Source organism: Vombatus ursinus, unplaced genomic scaffold (assembly GCF_900497805.2).
Source record: "Vombatus ursinus unplaced genomic scaffold, bare-nosed wombat genome assembly UNPS02009205.1, whole genome shotgun sequence".
Taxonomy (NCBI): domain Eukaryota; kingdom Metazoa; phylum Chordata; class Mammalia; order Diprotodontia; family Vombatidae; genus Vombatus; species Vombatus ursinus.
This window is the reverse complement of record NW_020948983.1, coordinates 52,228,992-52,254,971: the sequence shown is the minus strand read 5'-3', so window position 1 is coordinate 52,254,971 and position 25,980 is coordinate 52,228,992. Positions and strand designations below refer to the sequence as shown.

The 25,980-nt window shown below is 39.3% G+C and overlaps 1 protein-coding gene across 1 annotated transcript in view; it reads right to left on the bottom strand.

Moving 5' to 3' along the window:
- TLN2 (talin 2) overlaps positions 1-25,980 on the bottom strand; it is a 579,984-nt gene that overhangs the window by 10,850 nt on the left and 543,154 nt on the right. The window contains exons 53-55 of the mRNA XM_027851789.1: positions 14,933-15,038; positions 13,446-13,570; positions 1,554-1,679 (exon numbers count right to left, since the gene is read on the bottom strand). Coding sequence (XP_027707590.1) covers positions 1,554-1,679; positions 13,446-13,570; positions 14,933-15,038 — 357 coding nt within the window. The remainder of the gene's footprint in view (positions 1-1,553; positions 1,680-13,445; positions 13,571-14,932; positions 15,039-25,980) is intronic.

Below are 25,980 nucleotides of genomic sequence, written 5' to 3'. Positions count from 1 at the left end.
GGGCCAGACCTCACTGCATTGTCAAAGGAGACCTTTAGAAAGAGAAAGTGCTAATGGGACCACGGGGATCTTTAAGGTGACTTCAGAGATTACAGATTCAAACACCAGGGGGCATTGCAGGCAGTTGCTCGTTAGAAAAAAGGGAAGCTGTACCCATGTACACACATTTCAGATAACGTTTTCGTTTATTTGCTTTTTAATTATCATGTTATTCTGCAGCGGCTTTGAAGGGTGGCTAGGATTTGGATAGGTGGAACTGTCCATCTAAATTACACATTTTTAGACTACAATTTTATTTAAAGAAGGATATAATTATTAAATAATATTATTAAGTTCTTTATATTTTTCATATTGGACCTGTGGTTTCATTTTTACAGAAAATTCCCAAAGATGACTGGCAGTTACTCTGTAATCAACAGTCTCAGAGGGCTGCCTAAGGGGCACTGAGAAGGAAGTGACCTTCCTAGGGTGACACAGCTAGTATGTCAGAGGTAGGCCATGACCCAGGTCTTCCTGGCTAAGGCCAGCTCTCTAACCACTATCCTACCCTACCCTCTTCTACGTTGTTATACAAGGAGTCCTAGCATCATAATGGTGGAGGGGACATTAAAAGTCATTTAATCCAACCCCCTCATTTAACAGATGACGAAACTGAATCTTTTAAAAAACAACCCCCCCCCCCCAAAAAGTAAAAAACAACTGCCACGCAATTGAATTTAAAGAGAAGACAAAACTACTCATAATCCTTAAGTCAAACAAAGGAGAACTAAGAACTACCATTTTGTGGTGAGGCAGAATGGAATGGGTAGTTTACAGGTGAATCACATCTAAGAAACCCTCAATTTAAACACAAAGTGGCATTATGAAAGTTGGTACCTGGACACTTATTAGCTACGTGACCCTGGGCAAGTCACTTAAACTTGTTTGCCTCAGTTTCCTCATCCGTAAAATGAGCTGGAGAAGGAAATGGCAAACCACTTCAGTATCTTTGCCAAAAAAACCCCAAATAGGGTCAGGAAGAGTTGGACATGACTGAAAAACAACTGAACAACAACAAACTCAGAAGAAAATTATCTGTGTGAAGTTGGTCACTCATTCATTCCACAGGACTCAAATGCTAAAGAATGAATGACACTACTGCTTGGAAGCGAGAAGAGCAAAAATGGCATTTTTGACTTGTACCAGCTCCCTAGCTCCGGTGTTTAGATAGTCAGCCACTCACAAAGGGAAAAAAAAGATCGTTTATGACTCAAATAGTCCAATGGTACAATGGGAATATACATGTTTAGTCCAGGACTTGCCTCTCCATTCTAAAGTGGAATGCCTTTCTTAATAAGGAGCAGCTGGAAGGCCTGGAGTCCAAATACTTAATTATGTTTGTCAGGTTTATGTAAACACAGTTTTCGGCCAATCTAGACCAGGGCTGGCAATTCATTGAGTAAAGATGTCACGTGTAGCTATTTCAATTCGTATCCTGGATCACTCAGGCCCTGTCTCCAGATGCTTTTCAATTCCTCAGTTTTCTACCACTTGCCCATGCTGGACTTACTCACCTTCCCTTGGGCCACCAGCTCTCTCTGGGCGGCCGAAGCTGACTTGACGAGGGCACTCGTGGCTGCTGCAATGGATTTGGCTGCTTCTAAGATCTGTTCTTCAAAATCCAGAGTCTCATCTGCTTGCTATAATTAAAAGAGAACATTGTCATATGTAATTCATACGCACAAGGGGGCTGTTTCTGACAACCCGCACCATGCTGTCTCTTCCGTTACTGGTCTTTATTGTTTGTAAACCAACCGCACCCGTACAGCATACATTCTCTGCCATCTGGATTGCTCACATCTGTATAAAAAAAGTAAGAGCTGACCACTGGAAGGTACTGCAAAGATTTCAAAGGTGGGCATATTGTAAAAAGCATTTTTCTACAAGCCATATTTCCTTGTACCAAACTACAACAGAAAGCATAAAATCACACTGAATAATATAATTTGAGTTCATGCTTTTCTAATAAGAGAGATACTACATGAGTCCTGGGGTAAAATTTGAGAGTTATGTTCCTGATGATTCTATTCTCTATAGAGCCACAAGGATAGGATGGCTATCTTCCATGTCGCATTGTGAAAAATGAAAACAAAATATTTGTCTGACTTTCTAAGGGTGAGTGTTAAAGAAAACCACACACTATGGCAGGGACACAATCCAAAGAGAGTTGAAAACCTTTCCAAATGTGCTTCAAAGCCTAAGCTATCAAATAGAAAGAAGCCGAGTCTAGGGATGTGCCACTTGAAACACAAGGCAAATGTCATTTTGGGCCAATTGAACTTTGTGCTCTGATCCTAAGCATATCTTGACTGGATCACCCAGCAAGACAGAGAAAAGCTGTTTCAGTTCAAATGACAAAGCATCCTGGGATGCTGAAGGTGTGGCGGACGCGTGACCAAGGGGGTGGCCAGGAATCATTGCTAAATGCCTTATGTGGCAGGTTGGGAGACTTCATTGGTCAATACTAGCAAACAATTCAAATCAAAGCATATCAACATTAACATAACCATTCCGTACATTGGTGTCCTCAGCAATTGTACTCTGAACCCAGCAAAACGCCCAACTTATTTTTTTTTTTACAACATAATTAGAGGGGAATTTTAAAACAAAACAAATCCTTAATGAGATAGGGGCACCTCTAAGAATCAGGAGATGGATTTGGCGTGAGGATATTTGTTATGTCCTTCTTATCCTGGAACTCTGCTAGCTATGTCTGACTATGGTGTGGAATTCAGATTAAGATGGATACAGCTTGGACTTCCATCCAATAAGTGGGTGGAAGCAGGGTGGTTCAGTTACTATTGGAATTTTCAAAGGACTTTATTATAAAACAAACTCACCTAAAATAGGGTCCAATGACATGGGACCCTAAGGATTATATTATGTCAAGGTTCTACTGTATAAAGAATACTCACTGAGGTTAAGGAGTTTTCTTTTTTGGTGCTTTGAAAATTCATCTACGGGGAGAACTGTGTCTATCAGAACATTTTGATTCTGGGAAATCTATGGAATGTTGGAACTGGAAAGGACCTTGGTGGTCACTTAATTCCACTCATTCAACTGCAAAAGGAGAAAAATGAAGCCTAGAAAGAGTGATATGTTCAAGGTTAGATAGCAGGTTCAAGGCAGGGCCAGGACTAGAACCCAGGCTCCTAGTCTACTGTTCTTTCTATCCTAGTATTCTGGTACAACAGAAGAGCAACAGAACATCTGATCAGAAGAGTTCTTGTTTTCCCAAACTATGATCTTTTAAACCAAATGATAAATTCATTCAATTTAACAAACATTCTTTAGGCATTCTTAAATGTTATTCCCAGTACAAATGGAGCAGCTTCAGTAGAAGATATAGAGTACACAGAATTCCAAAGATGTGGAATTTTACTAAGTCTTTGTGAATTTGGCAAATTAAGCAAACCTCAAATCTTATTAAATGGCAAATTCTAAGAGACCCTCCAACTTCTTTTGTTGCTCTGGCATTTTATGTTATTAAATAATGCTTGAAATCTATGTTCTTCTGCCTGGGGAATTAGAAATCTTTTTGATACACTGAAATTTTGGTTGCCAATAACATTTGATGTCATGCTATTTGACCAGCACTTATTTTATTCTCCACAGTACATACTCTAAATCTTAAGATTGTTTTGAAAAGCTAATCTGTAGAAAGCCACTGATGCTATTGCTGCCCTCCAAAGACGGGCTTCAAATGGACAGCCTGATGGTCAAATACGGTAGGTAGGATAGAAGATAATTAGACATTAACTGGGGTTTGTTTAGAGTCATGTAATGAAACCTGTACTGTGTCTACTTCTTCTGCATCTGCCTGGAAGCCAGTTTTATCAGTAAATCTAAACCTACTCTGCTGAAAGCACACATCAATTACAGGGCACTTAGGTCTCCTTTGTGGTGCAGGACTCCTAGCCTAATTGGTGCATGGGCTCTCCCAAAGCCATCATGGAATTTTTAGTTCAGTATTTACAAATGTGAAGGTTTTAACAGAGATCCTGGTTACCCTTGAAGTAATTATTCCCCATGAATGGCTGCCTTCTCAGGATAATAGCCAATGGAATCTACGAGTGGGAAAGGAGAGGAAAAAAAGAAGAAATGCTGAATCGGTGTATCCTACAAAGGTCTGCCTGAATTAAGGGCCACAAAAAAGATGGGAGTCTTTGTTAAAAGAACAACTTACCACCGCGGGCAAGACTTAGTGTCAGGAGGCTGGAGGTGAATGTTAAGAATATTCCCATGGTATAATGGAAAGAACCCTGGGATAAGAGTCAGGAGATCTGGTTTGAGTCTGAGACCTATAACTAACAAACTTTATGACCCTGAAAAAAGTCTTCAATTCTCAAGGCTTCAGTTTCCTCATTTTTTTTTTTGAATAAAGAGAGAGGATTGGTCAAATTATTTCTAAGTTCCCTTCCAGATTTAATATTCTACTTTAGACTTTTTATTCTAATAATGACTACTGGCTAGAGCTCTATTCTCAGATGCAGAAGAAAATAAAGACTTAAAAAAAAAACCCAACAACAACCAACAAAACCCTGAGCTCCAGTTTCTGAGAAGAATTTACTGTTAAAAAAAAAAAAAAGCCACAGGGTTTCTGTATGAATCTGCTTTAAATGAAAATCTATTGTGACTGATCATATAAAAGTAAGCTAGCTAGCTTATCAAAGACTGCTTTTCAACTGTTTTTACTCACTGGGGTTGCATGCAGGATTTAAAAAAAAAGAAAAAGAAAAATCCTGCATTTAAATAGGATATTCCATTTAAAGGTGGCACTGTGGTATAGTGGATAATGACAGTCTCACCATCAAGAAGATCTGGGTTCCAGTCTCATATCTGATACCTACTGGCTCTATGATCCTGGACAGGTCACTTAATTTCTCAATACTCTGGGCAACCCTCTAAGAGTATGAGCTTTGACAAGCATACGAGCATTACTATGCCAACAGATCCACCCCTCATTTCTATCCCTAACTGATTTAAAAACTATTCATTCACCAGAGCCTGTTTAATATGAGCCATGAGAAACAATGACTACGAGGAAGTCAGAGAAACATGGGAAGACTTGTATGAAGTGATGCAGAATGAAGAAAGAAGAACCGAGAAAACAATATGCACAATAATGTAGGGAACATTAAAAAGCAGTTGAATTCTGACATACATAAGGATGAAATGTGATGAAACCTCTTTGGCTTATAGAACTGACAAAAGAAATGCACATTTGCCCTTTCACTGAGCTGAAGACTACAGACACGGGGTACAGGATAAGATCAGACTGACTTGCTGTCTGTTGGTTTTGCTTAAATATTTTTCCTTGTTACAAGGAAAGGCTCAAAGGCAGTGGAGGAAGAGGAGTTCGGGGGAAATGACTGGTATTAAAAAATTTAAAAAAAGGTATAAGAAAACAAATTATGTAGATAGATGAATGAATGATTAAAAAGTGAGCCATACAAGAATAAAAAAGAAAAGGTTTGCCTAAAGGATACTGAATCTGTGTGATCTATGTCCCTATCCCCCTCCCCCAATATTATTAACTGCCAGGGCTCCCTTCTATGATATCCAAGATCGGGGATTTAAACATGCCTGTATAAATGCAAACATGCTTCTATTTGCTAAAGGTTACAACTGAAGAAGAAACTCTTACTTAAATAGTGTTGAGGGAAAAAAGCACAAACAGAGCGCAATTCAAGAATGTGGTGACTGTTTCTTCCCTGTTAAAAATCAGGTCTTCAGCTGGCAAATATGAACATTCTTCTAAATTATTTTTTAACTCAATCTTGGCAAATTTACCACCAGAAAACTAACAATGCAATTTCCTCACTTTTCCACTGAAAATAATATGAACGTTGCTTTTTTTATGCCTTAATAATGACAAAATGCACAAAAAGATATAATAATGTCATCTATTCATGCAAAGAACTATGGAATCAAGCAACTCTCACTTCTAACAGTTCCATCTTGAAAAATAAAGGTTAATATCTATCTCTATCATGCCAAGTAGGCCAGTATGGGTGAAGACTGCATTATTACTTTGCCTTCTGTTCCCTGGCCTCTTGGCATAAGCGTGGTTTCTACCCCTTCTCTTCGGGGTCAGCCCTCTACCCATTCAGTCAAGTACAGGACTGAAGAGTAAGTAAAGGGTTCATATACGGGAGCTCTCTCCATTCCACGGATGGAAAGCATCAAGGATTTCTCTAATGATGGACTGCTCTGGTTCCTTCTCCTTCCTTGTGCGTCTCAAGAGTTACCAAAAGCTCATTATTATATAGGTCTATTTTAATTGTGGGGTTTTAAAGTTTTACTTGTAATTCAGGTCTGGGGCTCAGATACATGTTTTTTCCCCTGGGCTTTTTTTTTTTTTAACAATCTGATCTTAATCAAGGTGTTAATTGTAGTTTCTGATTACAACCCAATAAAACTGGAAATGGAAAAAAAAAAAGTGAAATAAATGAGGCATCAAGTAATGCAAAATTCTGCACCCAAAGCAATGTTTGACAGCTGCTTCCTGGGGGTGGCTTGCTACTCTGACAGAGTGTGGCTTAGTATAAAGAGCACTGGCCCAGGAGTCAGGAGGTGTGGGTCTCAGTATTGCTTCTGTTGCTGCCTTATCTCAGGACCTTAAGTCTCTTCATCTCCCTGAGTTCCAGTTTTCTCATCTAGAAAATGAGACTCCAGGGCTAGATAAGCTTTAAGTTCTTTGCCCTTCCTAAAATTCTATGATAAACTTTCCTGGCTGAAACAGCAACTAAAAGGTACTATTTTTTGTTGTTGTTGTTGTTGTTGTTTCTACTTCGGTCAAGCCCCTCAAGTATTTCCTTTCTCAGAGATTTCTCTATCCTTCTTCCTTAGAGTGTTAATAAACCTGCTGGCCGTCCTTTTTTCCACTTACTTGTTCTCTAGGTTGCTTACAGGTTGATGTCGATGCTAGTAACGAAAGAACCCTCCAAGCCATTTGTGACTTTTCCTCACCCTTCCCTTGCTGCTTTTACCCCATACATTTCTACTCAACCGGGGCTCTTCTGGGATGGCTGAGAAGGAAACAGGAATGAACGTGCCTTTCTTCTTTCTCACAGCCTGAGGCATCTGCAGGGCAGGACAAACTGAGGATGCTGTCCAGGTCACTGTACTTTGCCCCACCCACAGGGTCTACCCAAGTGGGTTTGTAGCTGTGCCCAGCCACAGCCTTGTTGCTGGCTTAAGAGAAACACTGATCACTTTCCATAGAGCTGGCTGATACAAAACTAGGCAGGAGAACAGCTCATTATACAACCTTTCAGGTTAGGAATCCTTGTTTTATTTTGACAGCAAGACATAAAGGTTGAAGTCTAATTAGACTAAGTTATGTCAGTATACTGAAATGTTCCTGTCTTATGGGTCAGGTGAATTTTCATTATCATAAGCACAGTTAGCTGTACTGAAGAATACTTGCTATTAAAAATAAGGCCGCATCCTTCACATCAATTCCTTTAAAAAAAAAAAGATTTGGTCTATTAAAAAAGTGTGAATATTTCGCATATATTTAAATGCACTAAAAAAAGGGGAACAACATCTAGAACTCTCACATGTAGGCAAACGAATCATATTTCCTGCTAGTTGAAAGTCTGTAGGGAAAAGGGAGGCTCACCTCTATCAGACCCTTCCTCATTTTTGGTTTTCAGAGTAGTTTATTATCTGCCATGAGGCAAAGCCCATGGCCTGTACCCCCAAACCCAAACTAAACGTAGCCCAGGGGACCTAGGATCCATAAACTTAATTTTTTTTTCTATAACAGTATTTTAATATAACTGGTTCTCTATAATCTCATGTAGATAGGTTGATTCCTGTTTTGGAAGGCTGATGGAAAATTGGTTGGTTCTAAGGCACCAGTACCTCTCTCTTATCTCCCAGAAAATCTTAACCTTTCCCCATATTCCCCCTCCAGGCTTGGAGGAGTTTGAAGGCTGTCAAACAGCTATGGAATAAGGCATCTCCTAAGGGTCTTCCTGCTTCCCTAGACTAACCAGGCTTTGGAGAGAACACTCAGAATGGAAGATTCAGGGAAAGAGGTGTGTGTGACTGGTGCTGGGGAAGTAGTGTTCCATCAAGCACTCTGTGCCCTTCACATTCATATTTTTTCAAAATCAGTGGTAATTCTAATGTGACCCAGAGGTGTAGAATTTCTGCTTGAAGTATAATTCTTCAATGACTTGATTAGTCACTGAAACTGGGAGTCTCAAATTTTGGGATACGTGTTGTTGACCTGAGTTTTTGAAACATCTTATTTTTCCCTTCTAATATTACTCCTTGACTAATACCAATGAAGACAAGGCAGAGGAAAAAATGTTTCAGGTGAGGGGATGGTTTATAACTTGACCACTCAAAAGTTTTTTTCCAGAACATGTCCCTCCTCCTTGAGCTATTTCCATTCACCTTAGAAGCATTAAGGATACAAAAGAAAGGTAATTTATTTCAAATAAAAGGTCTTCCTCAGCGTCCTCTCAACCTGATTTGTTAATTTTAAATAAAAAAAATAGCTCACCAGTATAATTCACTGCCTTGATTTTAGATAACCACTTGCTCAAAGAACTTCATAGCAAGACAGTTACTTTGGCCAAATGACTGTAGCCAAGTGACAAAAACTCTAGGAAGCTGTTTACTGATGAAATGAAGATGGCCTTAAGTTTTGACAACATAGCACCTTAGACAAGTTTTAAAATTTTCTTTAAAAAAAATTAAAGAAATAAGATACTTATTATTGTCTCAATGGGACTCAAGGAGTCTAGAAAAGCCATCCTCTATGCCAGGAAGCAGGAAGAGCCAAGAATACATACTACCAAGAGGCCCAGTAGAGATCACATTTTATAACATTGAGACCAAATAATTTCAGATGTTGAAGAACGTTAAGAGAATATGTCTATCTTATGCCAAGTCCCTAAATATATGCTAATGCTGACTATCCCACTTTTACTATTCAAATGTATACAATTCTTTAGGAATTTTCTTTTTAAAAATCATTTCTCTCTCCATTTTGTTTTGTCATCGGCAAACCTGATCCCTTTATACATAATATAGCAGTAATAAATTCTGAAGCTAACTCTGAAGAACAAATGAGACTTTGCTTTCTTCTCTGAAAGGAAAAGGACCAAAGTTATTTCAAGGACGCTCCTGTGTACAAGGGAAAGAAAATTCCTAAAAAATATGAATCCCAAACTTTCTATTATAACAGATTAGGCTGTCTGTCAGCCTCTGCTTAGTAACAGGGTTACTAATGGTAAGCTATACCAGTCCAGGAAACTCACTGGATGAACCATTATTAATGTTGCATTATTTTTATTAAACTTACTAAAGCTTAACCCTTTTTCAGGTTGTTCTAGATGACCTCTGTGGTCCTTTACAAATCTGAGCTTCTAAGACACTACGAAGATTCCCATCAAACTGTCCTTGTAAAGCTACAACAAATGATAGGGCGACTGGATATTTTATTTTTGCTATCTGATGTTAAAAGCAATTAGGTGTTTTTGGTTGAGTTTTTGTCCCCTTATATTCTGGTTGAAATTTTGAGACAGTAATAACTCTGGAGATTAATCTGAGGACTGGAAAAGGAATGAATTGAAATGGAAAAAAGAAAAAAATGTATCACTTGTGTTTGGTGTCAATAATACTGATCTTTATCACCTGAAACAAGAAGGTGCTAGCTGGGTTACTTTCAGTATCTTTTTTGTCACTGTGGATACAACCCTGATAATTTGCTAGCGTATGGATCTATGAAATATAATCCCTTGAACCCTAAATACCGGAGGAAACTCTAATAATTGTGTGATTTGTATCTATAATAAAAAATCTTGTAACACTGATACAGTTCCCAAACACAACCCAAATGAATGGAATATTCCATATTTCTCCAACATGATATAAGAATGAGAATCTGAAGTCTTCTAAATATCCTTGTGACCTTAAAATACTCCTCCCTGTTGCCTTATGTACTATATTATGAACCCCCGGAGACAGGGCAGGACACTGTAGGAATATGTTTGATATATAGTTGGATTAAATAACAACCTAATATATCAAACATATCACACAGAGGCCTGCAGAAATGGCATCCAGGTTTGATTGAGCTTGAAAATGGACACAGAACTGAAGACTATGACAGCAGGGAATGGTCATCAGCTACTAGAGACGCAACTTCTTTACCTGTCTTTGGAGGCATAAGCCTATCAGTGAGTGTGGAAATAGCACTATTAGCAATATGTACATGCATAAGCTCTCTAACATTTTTTATTCCATCATCATACCACATTTCCAATTAAAAAGTTAATTCAGCAAAATGGATTTTTTTTATTTTGGTTCTTCTTCTGAAGATCTAATGCAAAAAGAGATGTTTAAATTTTAAGAATCTGAGATGGGAGTGTACCAGGCAACATCTTCATAAGTTAAGGACCATTACACCCTAAAAATAGGCATTTTGAGCATATGGCAAGCAGAGTAATTTCACCAACAACATCACCTTCCCAAAGGTGGTTCATATAATCAAAGGACATGTCCAACTGTATGCATGACAATAACTAACACCCATCAGATGTTCAGGGCCCATCATGGTAGACCAAACACATTTTCCCATAAACAGTGAAAATGAATATTAATCTTACACTGTGTGTGAATATTTGTTTTCTTAAAGGTTGAAACTTTAAAAAAACTGATTATTAAAATATTTCTGAAAAAAAGTTTAAACTAAAAAAAGGGGGAGGTTAGAGAGAGATGATGAGTGGAGTTGAGAAAGGGGAAACAAGGAGGTAGAAAAAGGAGTACAAAAATGAAAAACTTAAAAGTTTTTGGACATTTATTTATTTTTTTCTACTTGAGAAATCTCTCCAGGTGAATGTATTTTATTTTATATAGACTTTAGTGTAAAGCAAAGAAAGCAGATGGTTCTCTAAGACAGATTAGGATATTATGGTTTGGGTAAGTAGTTTCTCAAAAATGATTAGGTAGATAACATAAGACATGTGACAGGCTTTGAATCAAAAGTTTCCCATCATCTATTTGGAGAGCAGAGACTGGTTTTGGATCACTGAAAATACAGCTAGCCCTGAGTAACAACATACTCTTTTTACTGGGGGACCTGACCTCAAATACGTAGCATGTGGGTAAAGACTCACATCAACCACTTAAATTATGACTTTCACTCTAGTTAAATAAATTTTGTTGCTTTGGTATGGAAACCATTACATTAAATGTGACATCTGTAGCAACATCTGCAAAGAAAATAATGGGTAGAGGCCTGAACTACAATCTTGAGAAGTTTTCTTAATTTAGTACCCAAAGGTACTAAATTTTCTAAACAATGATCACTTGGACTGCCTCATAGATTAAATTGGAATTTCCCAGGAGACCTATGAAGTAACTTATAACAGTTTTTTGGGGATAGGAAGTAGGAACATCCCCTCCTACCATAATTTGGTGTTTTTAACAACTCAGATCTTCTACATCTGCTTCTTCTGTTTCTGAAATGAGTCTAAGACATTATGCCTCTAAGGAACTATAGCGTTTGGCCCATTACCACTACTAAATACAGCAAAAATTTTAAAATACAACTGGAGTATGAGGGGAGCAGTAGAATACAACTGTGTCTGTATTCACACAGGATTGCTGTTTTTTTTCAGACATTTATTAGTCAACTAGACTGCTCCAGAGGCCAAACAGACATTTCCTTCAGGATATGGATTTATGGCAATTTTCTATATAGGATAAAGCAGTCTGATAAAGCAACAGTCTCTAGAAACTTTCCTGGTGGCCTGGTATCACGTTCAATTACCTGGCCTGCTTTGTGGAGGTTGTCCTACCCCTGTCAAGATGAATTTCAATTGGCTAGAACTCTGTTCTCATTGCCACTATGAGGAGCTCAAATGCCATTGTATTCAAATCCATGGATCTCATCCTCCCTAAATCAAGTGAAATGACATGTCAGGTGAATATCAATTAGATGGGGAAAAAAAAAAAACAACTGAAATTCAGAACCAGAAAAGAACTAAGGACAACTTTTTAAAAGGAAAAAAAAAAGCAGAAAGAACAGAGCTGGTGGCTTTATAAGAAACTGATAATTTTCAACAAACCAGAAAACAAAGAAAAGAAGACTTTTTTCTTATACTTTGCTGTTTGAGTTTGAAAGAAAAACGATAACTTTCCCCAGGCATCTCACAATCATCTCTTTAGGACGGAGACCACTTGGGGGAAATACGATTTCATGACAAACTGAAGAAACTAAAATCCTAAACTACTAAGTCATCTTAAAGTATTTATTGTTATTTTTTTGAAGGTTTTTCTTAGGTCAGGAAGACATCTGTTTGGTTTAGAAGAGAACTGTGAAAAACTTGACTGCTTTGGGAAATGTCCCCAATCTTAAAAAATTCATTAAATGGTGACAGATGTTTATATATTACTTTGGTCAGTAACCTATTCCTTGAGGAGTCTGATGTAGTATTTTGCATTCATACCTTCCATGAAAGAGGGGACAGACAGCGGAGAGTGGAGAGTGGAGAGCCTGTTCTGAACTATTCAGGGTTGAGTCCCCAACCCTTCTGTGCAGAGAAGCTATTTATTATTTTTGGAAGTCTCATGGTTGAGGAAGCTAACAGGTGCTGAGAGTGAGGATCCTAATAAAGAACATGGAGGGTGATATTAACCAGTAATATGTTCTTTCCTGGACCTGTCCATGGTGGGTGGGGAGGCAGCGATTATTAATTTATGATGGAACAAGTGAAGCCAATTAGTCACTTGGAGACCCCTAACCTATATTTGTATATAGCTTTTCAATTTCAGATCTTCCTTCTCTCTATAGTCCTTTTTGAACACAAGTAGTTAGTTCGCTCTGTGAACGAGGTTTTCTATCTCTTTTCCCTCTCCCTTTCCCATCTCTCTCACACTCAGACATATGTGACCTTAAATTCTAATGTCTATCAATAAGCAAAAACAGAAGGAAAAGCTTTAAATTCCAGTTTCTTAATTCTCCTTTGTGGAAGAAGACATTTACAAAGGACTCATTGAAGACAGGGACCCTCTGGATTAAACTTGAAAGATAGACCCAGCACTGTTTAGCTTCCTTCCATAGCGATGTAATCAAGGTTCTACTTTGCTTCTGTGAAAAAGTCATGAAAATCATTGAATTCATAATAAAGCTGGTATCTTCTGATATTTCACTAGTCCCAAGAAAGCATTTTACAAATATTTCTATGTATGAGATTGAAGGAATTCTATACTATGAAAAGGTTATTGATAGATTCACAGTCTCGATGACATGGAAGTGGACAAGCTGGATGTCTCCAGTAGCGTACCTGCCCTCCCTGTCCCTCTCCCACCTCCCCATTTCTGGAATCATGAAGTCACCCTGTTGATGTCACAAAAAGTAACAGTGGATAGACACTCACTTTTGGTTTAGCTCTCGGCTTCAGTTGTTCTAACTTCTTGGCCGCAGCCTCAATTGATGCTGCAGCCCCCAGTAATTCGGTTTCGGCAATGACTGTTGGGTCTTCCGGATCTACCCACTCTGTCCCTGAAATGAGTCCAAAACATCATCATTCTTGGTCGTCATAGTTCTTGGCCTCCTGCTGAGACTCAACACAAACATCTGCAAAGACTAGAGGGTGAGACATGGTAGAACTCTGATGGTCTCCTGGAACTAGATTTAGTTTCTTCTCATCTCATTTAATGCCTCTGGTTTCAAAGAGAGAGCACTTAATTACACAGGTATCTTGGGTAAACCTCTGCTTTTGATATCACTTCTTGTACAAAGATTTTCTAGGAGCAGTCATCAGTAAGAACGATGGCAAACAAGCTCACAAAAAGAACAAGACTGTCTTTTTGTGGGATCCTGCTACCACCTTCAACTGAGAGTTCTAAGGAAGTCCAGATATCTCAATACTGGAATGAAGTTGGCCTGAAATGATGGATAAGCCCCAGGAATTCATTTTCCTAAATAGTGCCTGGGATGAAACCCTGATCTACAACATATAAAGTTAGACTGAAAGTTGTCAAGTGCAGAGAAGTTTGCTAGAAAAGCAGTACTCCAAATTAAATTGGCTGGCATATTTTTGCTAATTCAGGTCTTTGAGGACAATATGGCATAGTGGCTAGAAAGCTGGCCTAGAAGCCAGGAAGACCTGGATTCAAATCGTGCCTCTGACACACATTAGCTGTAGGGCCCCAGAGTCAAGATGACCAGAGTTCAAATCTGGCCTCAGAATCTTTCTAGCTATGTGACTCTGGGCAAGTCACTTTGCCTCAGCTTCCTCAAATGTAAAATGAGCATAATGGGGATAAATAGGAAAAATAGCACCTACCCCCCAGGGTTGTTGTGAGGATCAAATGAGATAATAATTGTAAAGCACTTAACATGGTGCATGGCATATAGCAGGTGTTTAATAAATGCTTATTTTTACCTTCCCTCCCTTTAGGCAACTCTCTATGACCACAAATTGCAAAGTGGCCAGCCTGCAATAGTAGAAGGGATTTCCTCATCTGGTAGTTTCCCACACCAATGAATTCACAGGTCCATTGCCTATTCTTATTCCTAGACTTTGGATGAAAACATATATAAAATAAATGACAGAATCAATCACAGGGAAAGGGGTTTTAAATTGACTCTTCTTTATAAAAAGGTACATGCAGTATAGAGAGGGGGGAGAAGGCTTGTCCTAAAAGACATATCCTAACCTTGTTATTTCTTGAGTTTCTCTAATCTTAATTTCTACAAGTGTGAGAGATTCTCTTTCATAAAGGACATTCGGGAAAGGTTTGAAGTGGATTTTCTTTAAGCCTAGCAAATGACCAAAACAAAACCCCAAACAAACCCTCTTAATGATGAGAATGAGTGTTGTCAACCTTGGGTGGGATAAAGAGAGAGAATCAAACCCACCTTTCATGGCTTCCGCTGCCTGGATAAGCTCAGTCACAGCACCTGCCACTCGCTTAGAGAAAGTGGCCAACTGATGCTTTAGCTCTGGTGTTGGTTTCTGAAGAATCTATGTACGAAAAGAAAACAGAGGCATGATTACATGTTAATGTTACAGAAAATATACTCCCACGTCTACCAAAGCTCACAAATGAGATAAAGGTCTAAACCTTAAAACAAACAAAAAAACCCACCCCCAACTCCTTATATATCACAACCAAATTCCAAGAACACGCACCCACACACCACTGAAGGCTCTAATAAGAACAAAAGCACCAGCAAGTATTTAACAACAAAGCAAATGTGTGACCTACAGCTAATATCTGTTACTACTTAGAAATCCAACAGTGTGGTCCTAGAAATTCAACAATGAGAGGAATCCCCAAGAGGATAAGCATGAGAAGTCTTAGACTTTCAAGTACAGTTTAGTAGGGGGTGAGGTGAAACAGGAAGGGGCAGAATTCTGATGACTGAAAATAGGGAGGACTACTTTCATCCTTCTTTATTTATTATATGTTTATATATTTTTTATTATTATAGGTTTATCCAAAGTTGACTTTTTTTTTTTTGAACTATTGATTTAAAGATAGGTACTGGTTCTCTCTTTTTCCATTCCAGGTCGGATGACCTTTTTGAGATGAGTTCTTCTCCAGTCCATCAAAGGAAGTCATTATTGCTGTTCGATCATTTCAGCTGTGTCTGATTCTTCCTGACCCCATTTGGGATTTTCCAGCCAAAGATAATGGAGTGGTTTGCCATTTTACAGATGAGGAAACTAAGGCAAACAGGGTTAAGTGACTTGCCCAGGGTCACACAGACAGTAAGTATCTGAGGCCACATTTGAACTCAGGAAGATGAGTCGTTCTGACTCCAGGCCCAGAGCTCTATCCACTGCCCACCTAACCGCCCCAAGGAAGTCACTAGAATTAAGATAATGTGAACCCTGGATTTAAGTCCTAATTCTACTCTATTAATTCATGATTTTCAGACTCTTTTTCCTAAACTCACTCTTTCCTTTAGTCTCTCCCTCCATATTCATAGTGGCAATCTTCAGATTTAGAGAACTTAAGAAATTAATAGATGATACTTAGGCTTTTTTTGTTTGTTGCATTCCATTCCTGTTTGTGAATTCACCGCACTACCATTTCTCTTGAACAAACAAAACAAGACAAAAAAACTTCCTTATGATGAAAACTGATGCTGTCAATTTGGTGAAGGGTAATGAGAGAGAACCAACACCTTTCATGGCGCTCCTCTTAGCTCCTGCTAAAGACCTTTGGACTTATGGTATTCTGGGCCCTTAGCCCTATCCTCCATCCCCTCTCCATCCCTTAAGTCCCAAGGCTACCAATTACCTCTCTTATATTAGCACAGCACAAATACATTCGAATCATGCTACTGCAAAAACTCCACTTGCAAAAACTAAAAAGGTCTTGGAATGCCAAGTCACAATCTCTTGTTCCTTTTCCTCCTTCCTTATGTATTTGCTTTATAGCCTATAATCTCTCGATTCTAGCTTGGCTGTAGATGCAGAAGAGTGAAGTCTCCAACTTGTAGATAAAGTAGAATCAAAAGGCCTTAAAGATTTAGCTGAATCAACTAGGCCACTAACTCACAATGTCACAAGCTAGAGAATCAAGACTGATTGTCTCTGGGCCAACTGACTATAATACACTAGAATGTTCTAGAAATATTACAGATAGAAATTCTATCTCTGCAAGGTGCAACTTCTTTCTCTCATTCTGCATTCCTTGAGGCTTATGTTACTGATTTGTCACAATTTAACGCCACACATATATCTGGGAATTTTTTTTTTCTTCTCTCTTAGATCAACACTTTGCTCTTGATTTGCAACCTTAATGAGAGATGTGTAGCTATAAATAACTACTCAGAATTCTCTTGATAAGATACACTCCCTCTCCATCTTCTTTATTAATTGAGAGTTTTTATAGGTATAAGAACTCCATAACCAGTCAAAGATCTCCCCTGTAATTGTTCTAATTGATTTGGGAGATTCTGATATTATTTCTTCAACGATTATTACCTTCTCTCCACCCCCTCCCATCTTCATCCTTAAAACCCAGCTCAGTGCTATGCAGACAACAAGCAATCAGTAAACTGAATGAGTCCTTTAGTCAAATTATATTAAGATTTCAGAGTCTAGTTTTGCAAAAATACTACAACACTAGAGCATTAGGGGCCTACTCCTTTAAACTATAATGAGTTGGAACTAGTTTTCCTACTGCTATGAACTCCTGCTCTATTCTATTAAGCAGGCATCAGAAGCACTTGTGACTCTCCAACTTTTTCCTGCTCGACTCAACTCTTTGGTTACTCTGTGTGGTGAAGTGGAGAAACCACTGAATTTTTAATCATACAGCCTGGGTTCAAATCCTAGCCATGCCACATATTATGGGACCTTGATCAAGTTACTTAGTGTCTCTGGGCCCTCAGTTTCCTTACCTGTAAAATAAGGGGGTTAGACTCAAGGATCTCAAATGTCCCTTCGAGCTCTGGATTTATAACCCTAGGTTTTCTGTAATCCCGTATTTTCAAAGATGAAACAGACTGCAAATATTTACTGTCTACTGTGTGCCTGGTGAGTGCCATGTTGTTAGGCAAGGTAGAGAAACAAAGAGAAGTACAAGACACAGTTCTGAAGGCCATTAAAGTCTAGTTGGGGACATCAGATTTATGTACATCAACAGTGCCTGCTTGGGTAGCACTTGACTCAACAGGCAAGAGACTCCCAAACAGGTATTTGCAAATTAGAATCTTGAACGTTACTGTCACTCTGAGTCACAGAAGTACAATTAGCTGCTATTGCTTATTTGTTCAGTCATGTCCTACTGTAGGTGAATTCATGGACCGCAGGACGCCAGTACTGTGCATGGCGTCTTCTTGGCAAAAAATAGTGGAGTGGTTTGCCATTTCCTTCTCCAGTGGATTAAGGCAAACAGAGGTTAAGTGACTTGTTCGTGGTCACACAGCTAGCAAGTTTCTTGAGGCCAGATTTGAACTCAGGTCTTCCTGACTCCAGGCCCAGCGCTCTATCCATTGAGCCACCTAAGTACAATTAGAGCAGGAAAAGATTTGGGTTGGCCTTGTCAGAAACGGAGGAGGTCAGCATTTTTCATTTATGTGTCATGGACTCTTTGGCAGTCTGGTAAGGTCCATGGACCCCTTCTCAGTATACTGATTTTGAATGTGTAAAATAAGATATATAGGATTACAAAAACCAGTTATACTGAAACATACCTATTTTAAAAAACACAAATTTAACCCCAATCCCCGAAATCTTTTATGACCTCTATAAAACTTCTTAGAGGAGTTTGTTCAGCAGTAAGCTAAATGAAATATCCAATTCCCACTCCCTCCACACATACTTTAATTTAAAATAATATAGCAACTCCAAATCCTTTTGTAGACAGTAATTTTTCTCTTAAAACTAAAAGATAATAAAATAACTCCAAAGCCACAGCAACTATAATATTTACAATCTCTTTATAAGTTTGGGTTTGCAAGGTGAGCTTCCAAGTAGTTATCTGGAAAATCCTCGGGCTCCAATTAGGACATCCCACTACCAGAAGAAGGTTCAGTTGTTTCTGAGTTGTATCCCACTCTTTGTGATCCTATTTGGGGTTTTCTTGGCAAAGACACTGGAGTGGTTTGCCATTTCCTTCTCCAGTTTATTTTACAGATGAGGAAACTGAGGCAAACTGGGGCAAACAGGGTTAAGTGACTTGCCCAGGGCCACTGTCTTTAAGCTCAGGTCTTTCTGACTCCAGGCTCCACGCTCTATCTACTTCATCCCCTGGCTGCCCTGCTACCTTAAGAATAGTGGTACCTTAGTTATGGTTGCCTGATCTGAATAGCCTAGCCTCCCAGAAGCATGGTTAATATAGAGAATTTTTAAAAAGATATTAGCTATTTGTGCTACATCAGCCGGCACTACTCACGTTGTTGAAAGGTAGTGCAAAAAACCCTACAAACTGCTTCAGAGAGGAGAGAAGGAACAAATAATTATGCTTGAGAAAACAGCAGTGAGGGAGAGAGATGTCACTTCTGTATATATTCTGAACTTGCAAGCAAGGGAGAAAATTTATACTAAACAATCAGATTTTGAGGGTGAAGCAGGATGGAAACAATTTCAATTTTTATGTTAACATTCTTTCACAGAGACAATGTGGGAGCAAGGTGACTTCTAATGGAAGGAAAAAGAACAAAATTAAAATTCTGCTGGTGGAAATGAGGGTAATTTCAGCGCCACTTAAAGATCACATATTACGGTTGTGCATAAATGTTGGACTCTGATTGCAGGAGACTATGATAGGTTCTTTCACTGAACACTTATAAACGAGTTTACAGGTTGCTCTGTAATCCAAAGTCTCTATGAATTAAAGGCAAATAGCAAATGGACCAGGCAAAATGCTACACAAAAAGGTACCTCTGAACCCCATGGGATATGAACTGTATTTGGAGTGTGTTGGGGGATGTAAGATTCATGAAGACTGCAAAGGTGAGAAGGGTTTAGGGTATGAAGGGTTTTGAATACTAAATAGAGGATTTTAGATTTGATCCTGGAGGTGATAGGGAGCCACTGTAATTATTGAGAAGAGGGAAGTGGGGTGATGTGGTTATACCTGCACATTAGGAAGACCAGTTGGGCAGCTGAGAGGAAGATGGACTGAAGTGGGGAAAATGTGTGGTAGGGAGACCAACCAGTTACTGCACTGGTTCAGGCTTGAGGTGATGAAGGCGTATACCAAGTGTCAGAAGACAGAAAGGGTCATATAGAAGAGATGACGCAAAGGTAAAATCAATAGGACCTGGCAAGAGATTGGATATGAGAGTATGAAAGAGTGAAGAGTCAAAGATGGCACCTAGGTTGTGAGCCCAGGGACTAGGAGGATGGTGGCACCTTCCATAGTAACAGGAAAGTTAGGAAGTGGGGAGGATTTAAAATCAGTTTTGGACATGATGCATTTAACATCATGGAAATACACAATAAGGTTAGGACTGGATAAGTAGATTTGAGAATCATCAGCCTAGAAATACATGAATCCATGGGAGCTGATGAGATCACTATGTGAAACAGTACATAGAAGAGAATAAAGCAAGGATAGAGCCCTGTGGGACAGCCATAGTTAACAGGGATGACCTGGATGAAGATCCAGCAAAGTAGAGGAGGAGAGGTAAAATAAACAGCAGGAGAACCCAGGACAGAGGAGTGTCAAGGAAAACTAGAGAAAAGACAGTACCATGGAGAAAAGGATGATCAATAATGCCAAAAGCTACAGAGAGGTCAAAAAGAATGAGGATAGAGAAAACGCCCATTAGATTGGGAATTAAAAGATATTTAATAACTTTGGGGAGAACCGTTTTGGTTGAATGATGATGTTCAAAGCCAGATTGTAGAGAGTTAACAAGAGAGTGAGAGGAAAGGAAGTGGAGGCATCTATGGTAGACAGTCTTCTCAGGAGTTTAGCCATTAAAAGGTAGTAGAGATGTGGGATGGTGGATATCAAGGATGGATCAAGTGCGAGTTGTTTGAGGATGAAGGAGACATGGGCATGTGTGTAGGCAAAGGAAGAAGCCATTGGACAGGGAGAAATTGAAGATAGATGAGAGAGGGGGAATGACGGAAGAGGCAATCTGCTGGAGAAGATGGAACGGAATGAGATCATTTGCACATGTAGAGGGATTTGCCTTGGCAGGAGAAAGACTAGCTCATCATGTGAGATGAGGGTGAAGTAGATAGTGGCAGAAGGTATCTGGTTAAGATGAAATGAGAAGGCGGGGAGAAGAAGGAGGTCTTGACGAATGCTCTCAATTTTTTCAGTAAAATGTGAGGCAAAGTCCTCAGATGAGAGGGCAAGGGAAGATAGAAAACCTGTGGGAGGTTTGAGGAAGGAATGGCAATTATGGAAGAGCCACTGGTGTGAGTGGGACAGTGAATTAATTAGCGAAGCATAAGATGATTCTCCTGCAGCAGGGAGGACCCAATTTGAGATTACATGCCATAAATTTGTAGTGGACCTAGTCAGCACAATTTCACTATTTTCTTGATTTTCATTCAGTGGTGCAGCAGCAAAGGCAGAAGATGGTGGGTGGGTGAGGCTTGGCAGAACAAGACTGACCATATGAAAGGGAGCTCAAGAGAAGGGATAGAGTAGAGATTCAGGAGAAGATGACAGTGTAGAGTTGAACTGGTTCACGAAGGTGTCAAGTTGGCAACGGGAGGACAGCGTAGCTAGTGCTGGGAAAGAACTGAGAGTTTGAGAATTTAGAGGTCACAGTGTGGACAAAGAACAAGGTTTGAAGTGTTAAGGCAGAGCGAGAGGTGGAGTGACAAGAATTGTGATCAAAGAAGAAAGTTTCAGAGTTCACGAATATGGAAGTGGTGCATTTGTAGTTGACGTCAAGGTCAAGATTGTGTGGTGGAGGTGGGGTAGAGGATAAGTTGAGAAGCTAGGAGATTAAGGTATTTGAGGGGATAACAATATGTGTGTTGAAGTTCCCTAGTATGAGGGCAGGAGTTGGGGAAGAGAGAAAGATTTTGAGCTGGGCACTAAACTCACTGAGGAAAGAAAGGGAGTCTAGTGGAAGTTAGTATAAAATAGCTACCAGGATTTTGACTGGTTGGGTGGTAAATATATACATATATATACCTACACATACATATAAAATACACACATATATGTATATACAGGTGCATGTATATACACATAAGCATGTATATATATGTGTAAATATATACACGTGCACAATACATACATATACATATACATACACATATATGTGCAGATACACACATATCTTTATATTCGTGTGTGTGTGTGTGTGTGTGTGTGTGTGTGTGTGTGCAGAGAAGGATTGGGGAGAGATCTGAGGCAAGCAGACCCACCAGCAGTTTTTGCAACAATCTAGGCATGAGGTGATAAGGGCTTGCACAACATGGTGGCAGTGCCAGAGAGAGAAGGCGGCATATGCAAGAGATGATACAAAGGTAAAATCAACACGTATGTGTGTATATGTATGTATGTATATACACACACACACATATATATACATATACATACGTGTGTGTGTGTATATATACACATACATATATATGTACACACACACACACACACACACACATTTACTTATTCCTGGCAGACACTTTAAACAGGAGAAAGAGAGGGTTTGATTTTGTTTAGAAAATTATATAGCACTTTCAACAATGCCAAACTTCTCCCTGAAACCAAAATCCATCTCTTTGTACCAGCAGCTTCATTCTTCCAGTAATGACACAGAGATGCCACTCATGCAGTACTACAGTCTCCAAATCTTCCTCCACACCGGAGTAATTTGCAGAAATGAGACTAAAGAAAACAAATTGACCAAACAGCAAATACAGAGTATCCCAAAAGTCTTGGTGTGGTTTTAGGATTCAGCTTTAAAAGCTTGTTTAAGCTCCTTAACCGGCTTAAAATGGCACTAAGACTTTTGGGACACTTTATTATTAAACACCTACCATGTGCTAGGCACCGTGTGGGCCTATGAATACATAGAGACAAAAATCAAATAATCCCTGCCCTTGAGGAGCTTCCAATCTGAGAAAGGGTGGCAGATGGGCAGTATGAACATATATAGGAAAACAGAATATATTTAAATTAGATAAAATATATATTTTTGGGTAAAGCCCTAACTGGCATTGAGGATGGACAACTGGCCTCAGAGTCAGGAAGACCTGGATTCCAATCCTGCCTCCGACAGACACTGGTTGTGTGACCCTCACAAAATCACCTATCCTACAAGAGTTCCAAGCCAACGCTGTAACTTTTAAAGCTGATCAAGAGAAGCTGCTCATACATTGCTTATTGGGAGTTCCCTAAATCAATAAAATCACAGTTGTGGTAAAAATGAAGAAAAAAAAAACATTAAGCACTGTGTTATGTACTGGAGTTGTGAACACAAAAGACATAGCTGTTGCCCTCAAAGAGTTTACTTTCTTTGACCTTGAATGAACAGTTTTCCAAGGTTCTCTTTGCTCTTTCTCCTATTTATATATACCTTAAGGGAGATGCTGTATACTCCAGTGAACTACTCAGGGCTAACCTTTCTGTAAAGACTTAAGTTTAGAAAGAAGCATTTTTATATCTTTTGTTATTGAGTAAAAGGTTAATATTTTTTGTTTGTTTCAAAAGTTACTTCACGTCTTATCATTTTCTTCTAAGTAACATTTTGTCTTCCTCGATTTTTCCTCCATAAACTTCTCCTTTAGGAGACTTAATAAAAATTGATACTCTTTTTAATAGGGCAGCTTGGTGGTACAGTGGATAGATTGCCAGCCCTGGTGTCTGGAAGACCTGAGTTCAAATGTGGCCTCAGATACTTACTAGCTGTGTGGCCCTGGGCAAGTCACTTAACCCAGTTTGCCTCAGTTTCCTCATCTATAAAATAAGCTTGAGAAGGAAATGGCAAACCACTCTAGTATCTTTGCCAAGAAAACCCCAAATGGGGTCACAAAGAGTCGGACATGACTAATTAACAACAACCCTTTTTATATCCTCTATAAACTCAGAAGACAGTAGTCTAAATGTGAGATTCTTTATTAATAACCAGTGAGTGGACCCACTACTACTGTAGGAACTAAATGATTACCAATCTTCCCAACCTCACTAAAAATTAAATCAGAAGACAGAAGGAAGTTGCAGCTAAATGGAATGATGGATCACAGGGTCTCTTTGGAGAGGTGAATGAAGTTGGAGGAGCTGGGTCTATTGGGTGCCCAAATGTAACAATAAATATCATTTCACAAGACATTCAGTCATCTCACACTGTAGGGATCATCATAAATATCTGCAAAAAGCCCACTAGGAAAATAATTGCAGTGTACATACTGTCTGCTGTAATTAATGAACAAATATTTATTAAGTACTTAATATGTGCCAGGCACTATTTTAGGCATCGGAGATGCAAATACAAAGAATGAAACAATCCCTATTTGCAGTGAGCTTACATTCCCGTGGAGGAGGGAGTATAGGGGGGTGTGTGTGTGTTTGTGTGTGTGTCTGTTTTTGTGTGCATGCACGCGTACACACATGTAAAAATATATAGCATAAATATAAATTTGATAAATACAAATGTACAAAAATTAATTAAATATGAGGCAGTTTGGGCAGGAGGCCACTAGAACTTGGGGAATAAGGAAAGGGTTCATTCAGAAGATGGAACTTGAGTTGCATGTTAAAAGAAAAGAGGGTCTCTGTGAGGCAACAGTAAGGACAGGCATGGTGGTGAGCTAGTACAAAGGTACAGAGACTGGAGACAAGAGTGTAGTGCATGAGGAACAGAACAAAAACTAGTGGGGCAGCTAGATGGTCCAGTGGATAGAGCTCCAGCCTTGGAGCCAGGAGGACCTGAGTTCAAATCCAGCCTCAGACACTTGATGCTTACTAGCTGTGTGACTTTTGGCAAGTCACTTAACTTTGACTGCCTCACCAAAAAGGCAAAACAAAACAAAAAACTAGTTTAGCTAAATCACAGAATGTGGGAAGGGTGTACCTTTCAAAGAGGTGGAAGGGTAAGTTGGGGTCAGGTTGTACAGGGCTTTAAAAGCTAAATAGAGGAGTCTGTACTTTACTCTAAAGGCAACAGGAAACCACTTAAGTTGATGAAATAGGGGAGTTACATGGTCAGATCTGTGTTTATGGAAAGTAACTTTGGCAGCAGCATGGAGGGCTGACTGAAGTGGGAGAAACTTCAGACAAAGAGACCGACTAGGAAGCTCATGCAATAATTTAGCCAAGAGGACATGAGACCCTGGGGCTGTGGTGGCAGCTGCACGAGCGGACAGAAGGGGTTGGATGTAAGATATCCTAGGAAGGTAAAAACGACAAGATCTGGCAATCGATCGGTTATATGTGGTAAAGTGAAGAGCCCAGCATAATATCAAGGTTACAAACTTGAGGCATTGCAAGAAAAATGGTTCCCTTGTCAGAAATAGGGAAGTTTGGAAGAGGGCAGGGTCTACAGAGAAAGATAATGAATTCAGTCGCAGACATGCTAAGTTTAAGATGTCTCCAGGACTTCCTGCTCCAATAGGCAATTAATGATATGGGACTGAAACTCACCTCGAGGGAGACGGTGTGGCCGGAGTCATCTGTGTAGAGAAGAGCTAAACCCACAGAAACTGAAGAGGTTAACAAGAGATAAAGTAGGGAAATAAAAGAGAAGAGGGCCCCGGACAGAACCGTGGTCAATGTCCACACTTAGGGAGCACGAAGTAGATGATGAGGTAAAAGGAGAACGAGAAGAATGCAGAAGATGAAAAGGTAGAGCAATTTTTCAAGAACTCAATTTGTTGTTCAGTCATTTTTTAGTTGTATCTGACCCTTCTTGACCCCATATGGGGTTTTCTTGGCAAAGATACTAGAGTGGTTTGTCATTTTCTTCTTCAGCTCATTTTCCAGATGATGAAACTGAGGCAAACAGGGTTAAGTGACTTGTCCAGGGTCACATAGCTAGTAAGGATCTGAGGTTATATTTGAACTCAAAAGATGAGTCTTCCTGACTCCAGCCCATCTCTCTATCCACTGTATCACTTAGCTGCCCCAAGAACTCAATAATAACCTTCAAACTAAATCAATATGTAGTTTAATACTCAGTGACTTCAAGACAAATGGAGGAACAGGTGAGAAGGATGAAAGATGTTAGAAAACAGGGTTCAAGAGTAAGGAATTAGAGAAGCCAAAGACTTGTAGACTATACAGAAGCCTCGTACACTATGAATACTTTCTTCAAGAAAATAATCAGGGGCAGCTAAGTAGTGCAATGGATAGAGCTCTGGTCTTGGAGTCAGGAAGACCTGAGTTAAAATCTGGCCTCAGACACTTGACACTTACTAGCTATGTGACCCTGGGCAAGTCATTTAATCCTGATTGCCGAAAGAAAGAATGAAAGAAAGAAAGAAAGAATGAAAGAAAGAAAGAAAGAAAGAAAGAAAGAAAGAAAGAAAGAAAGAA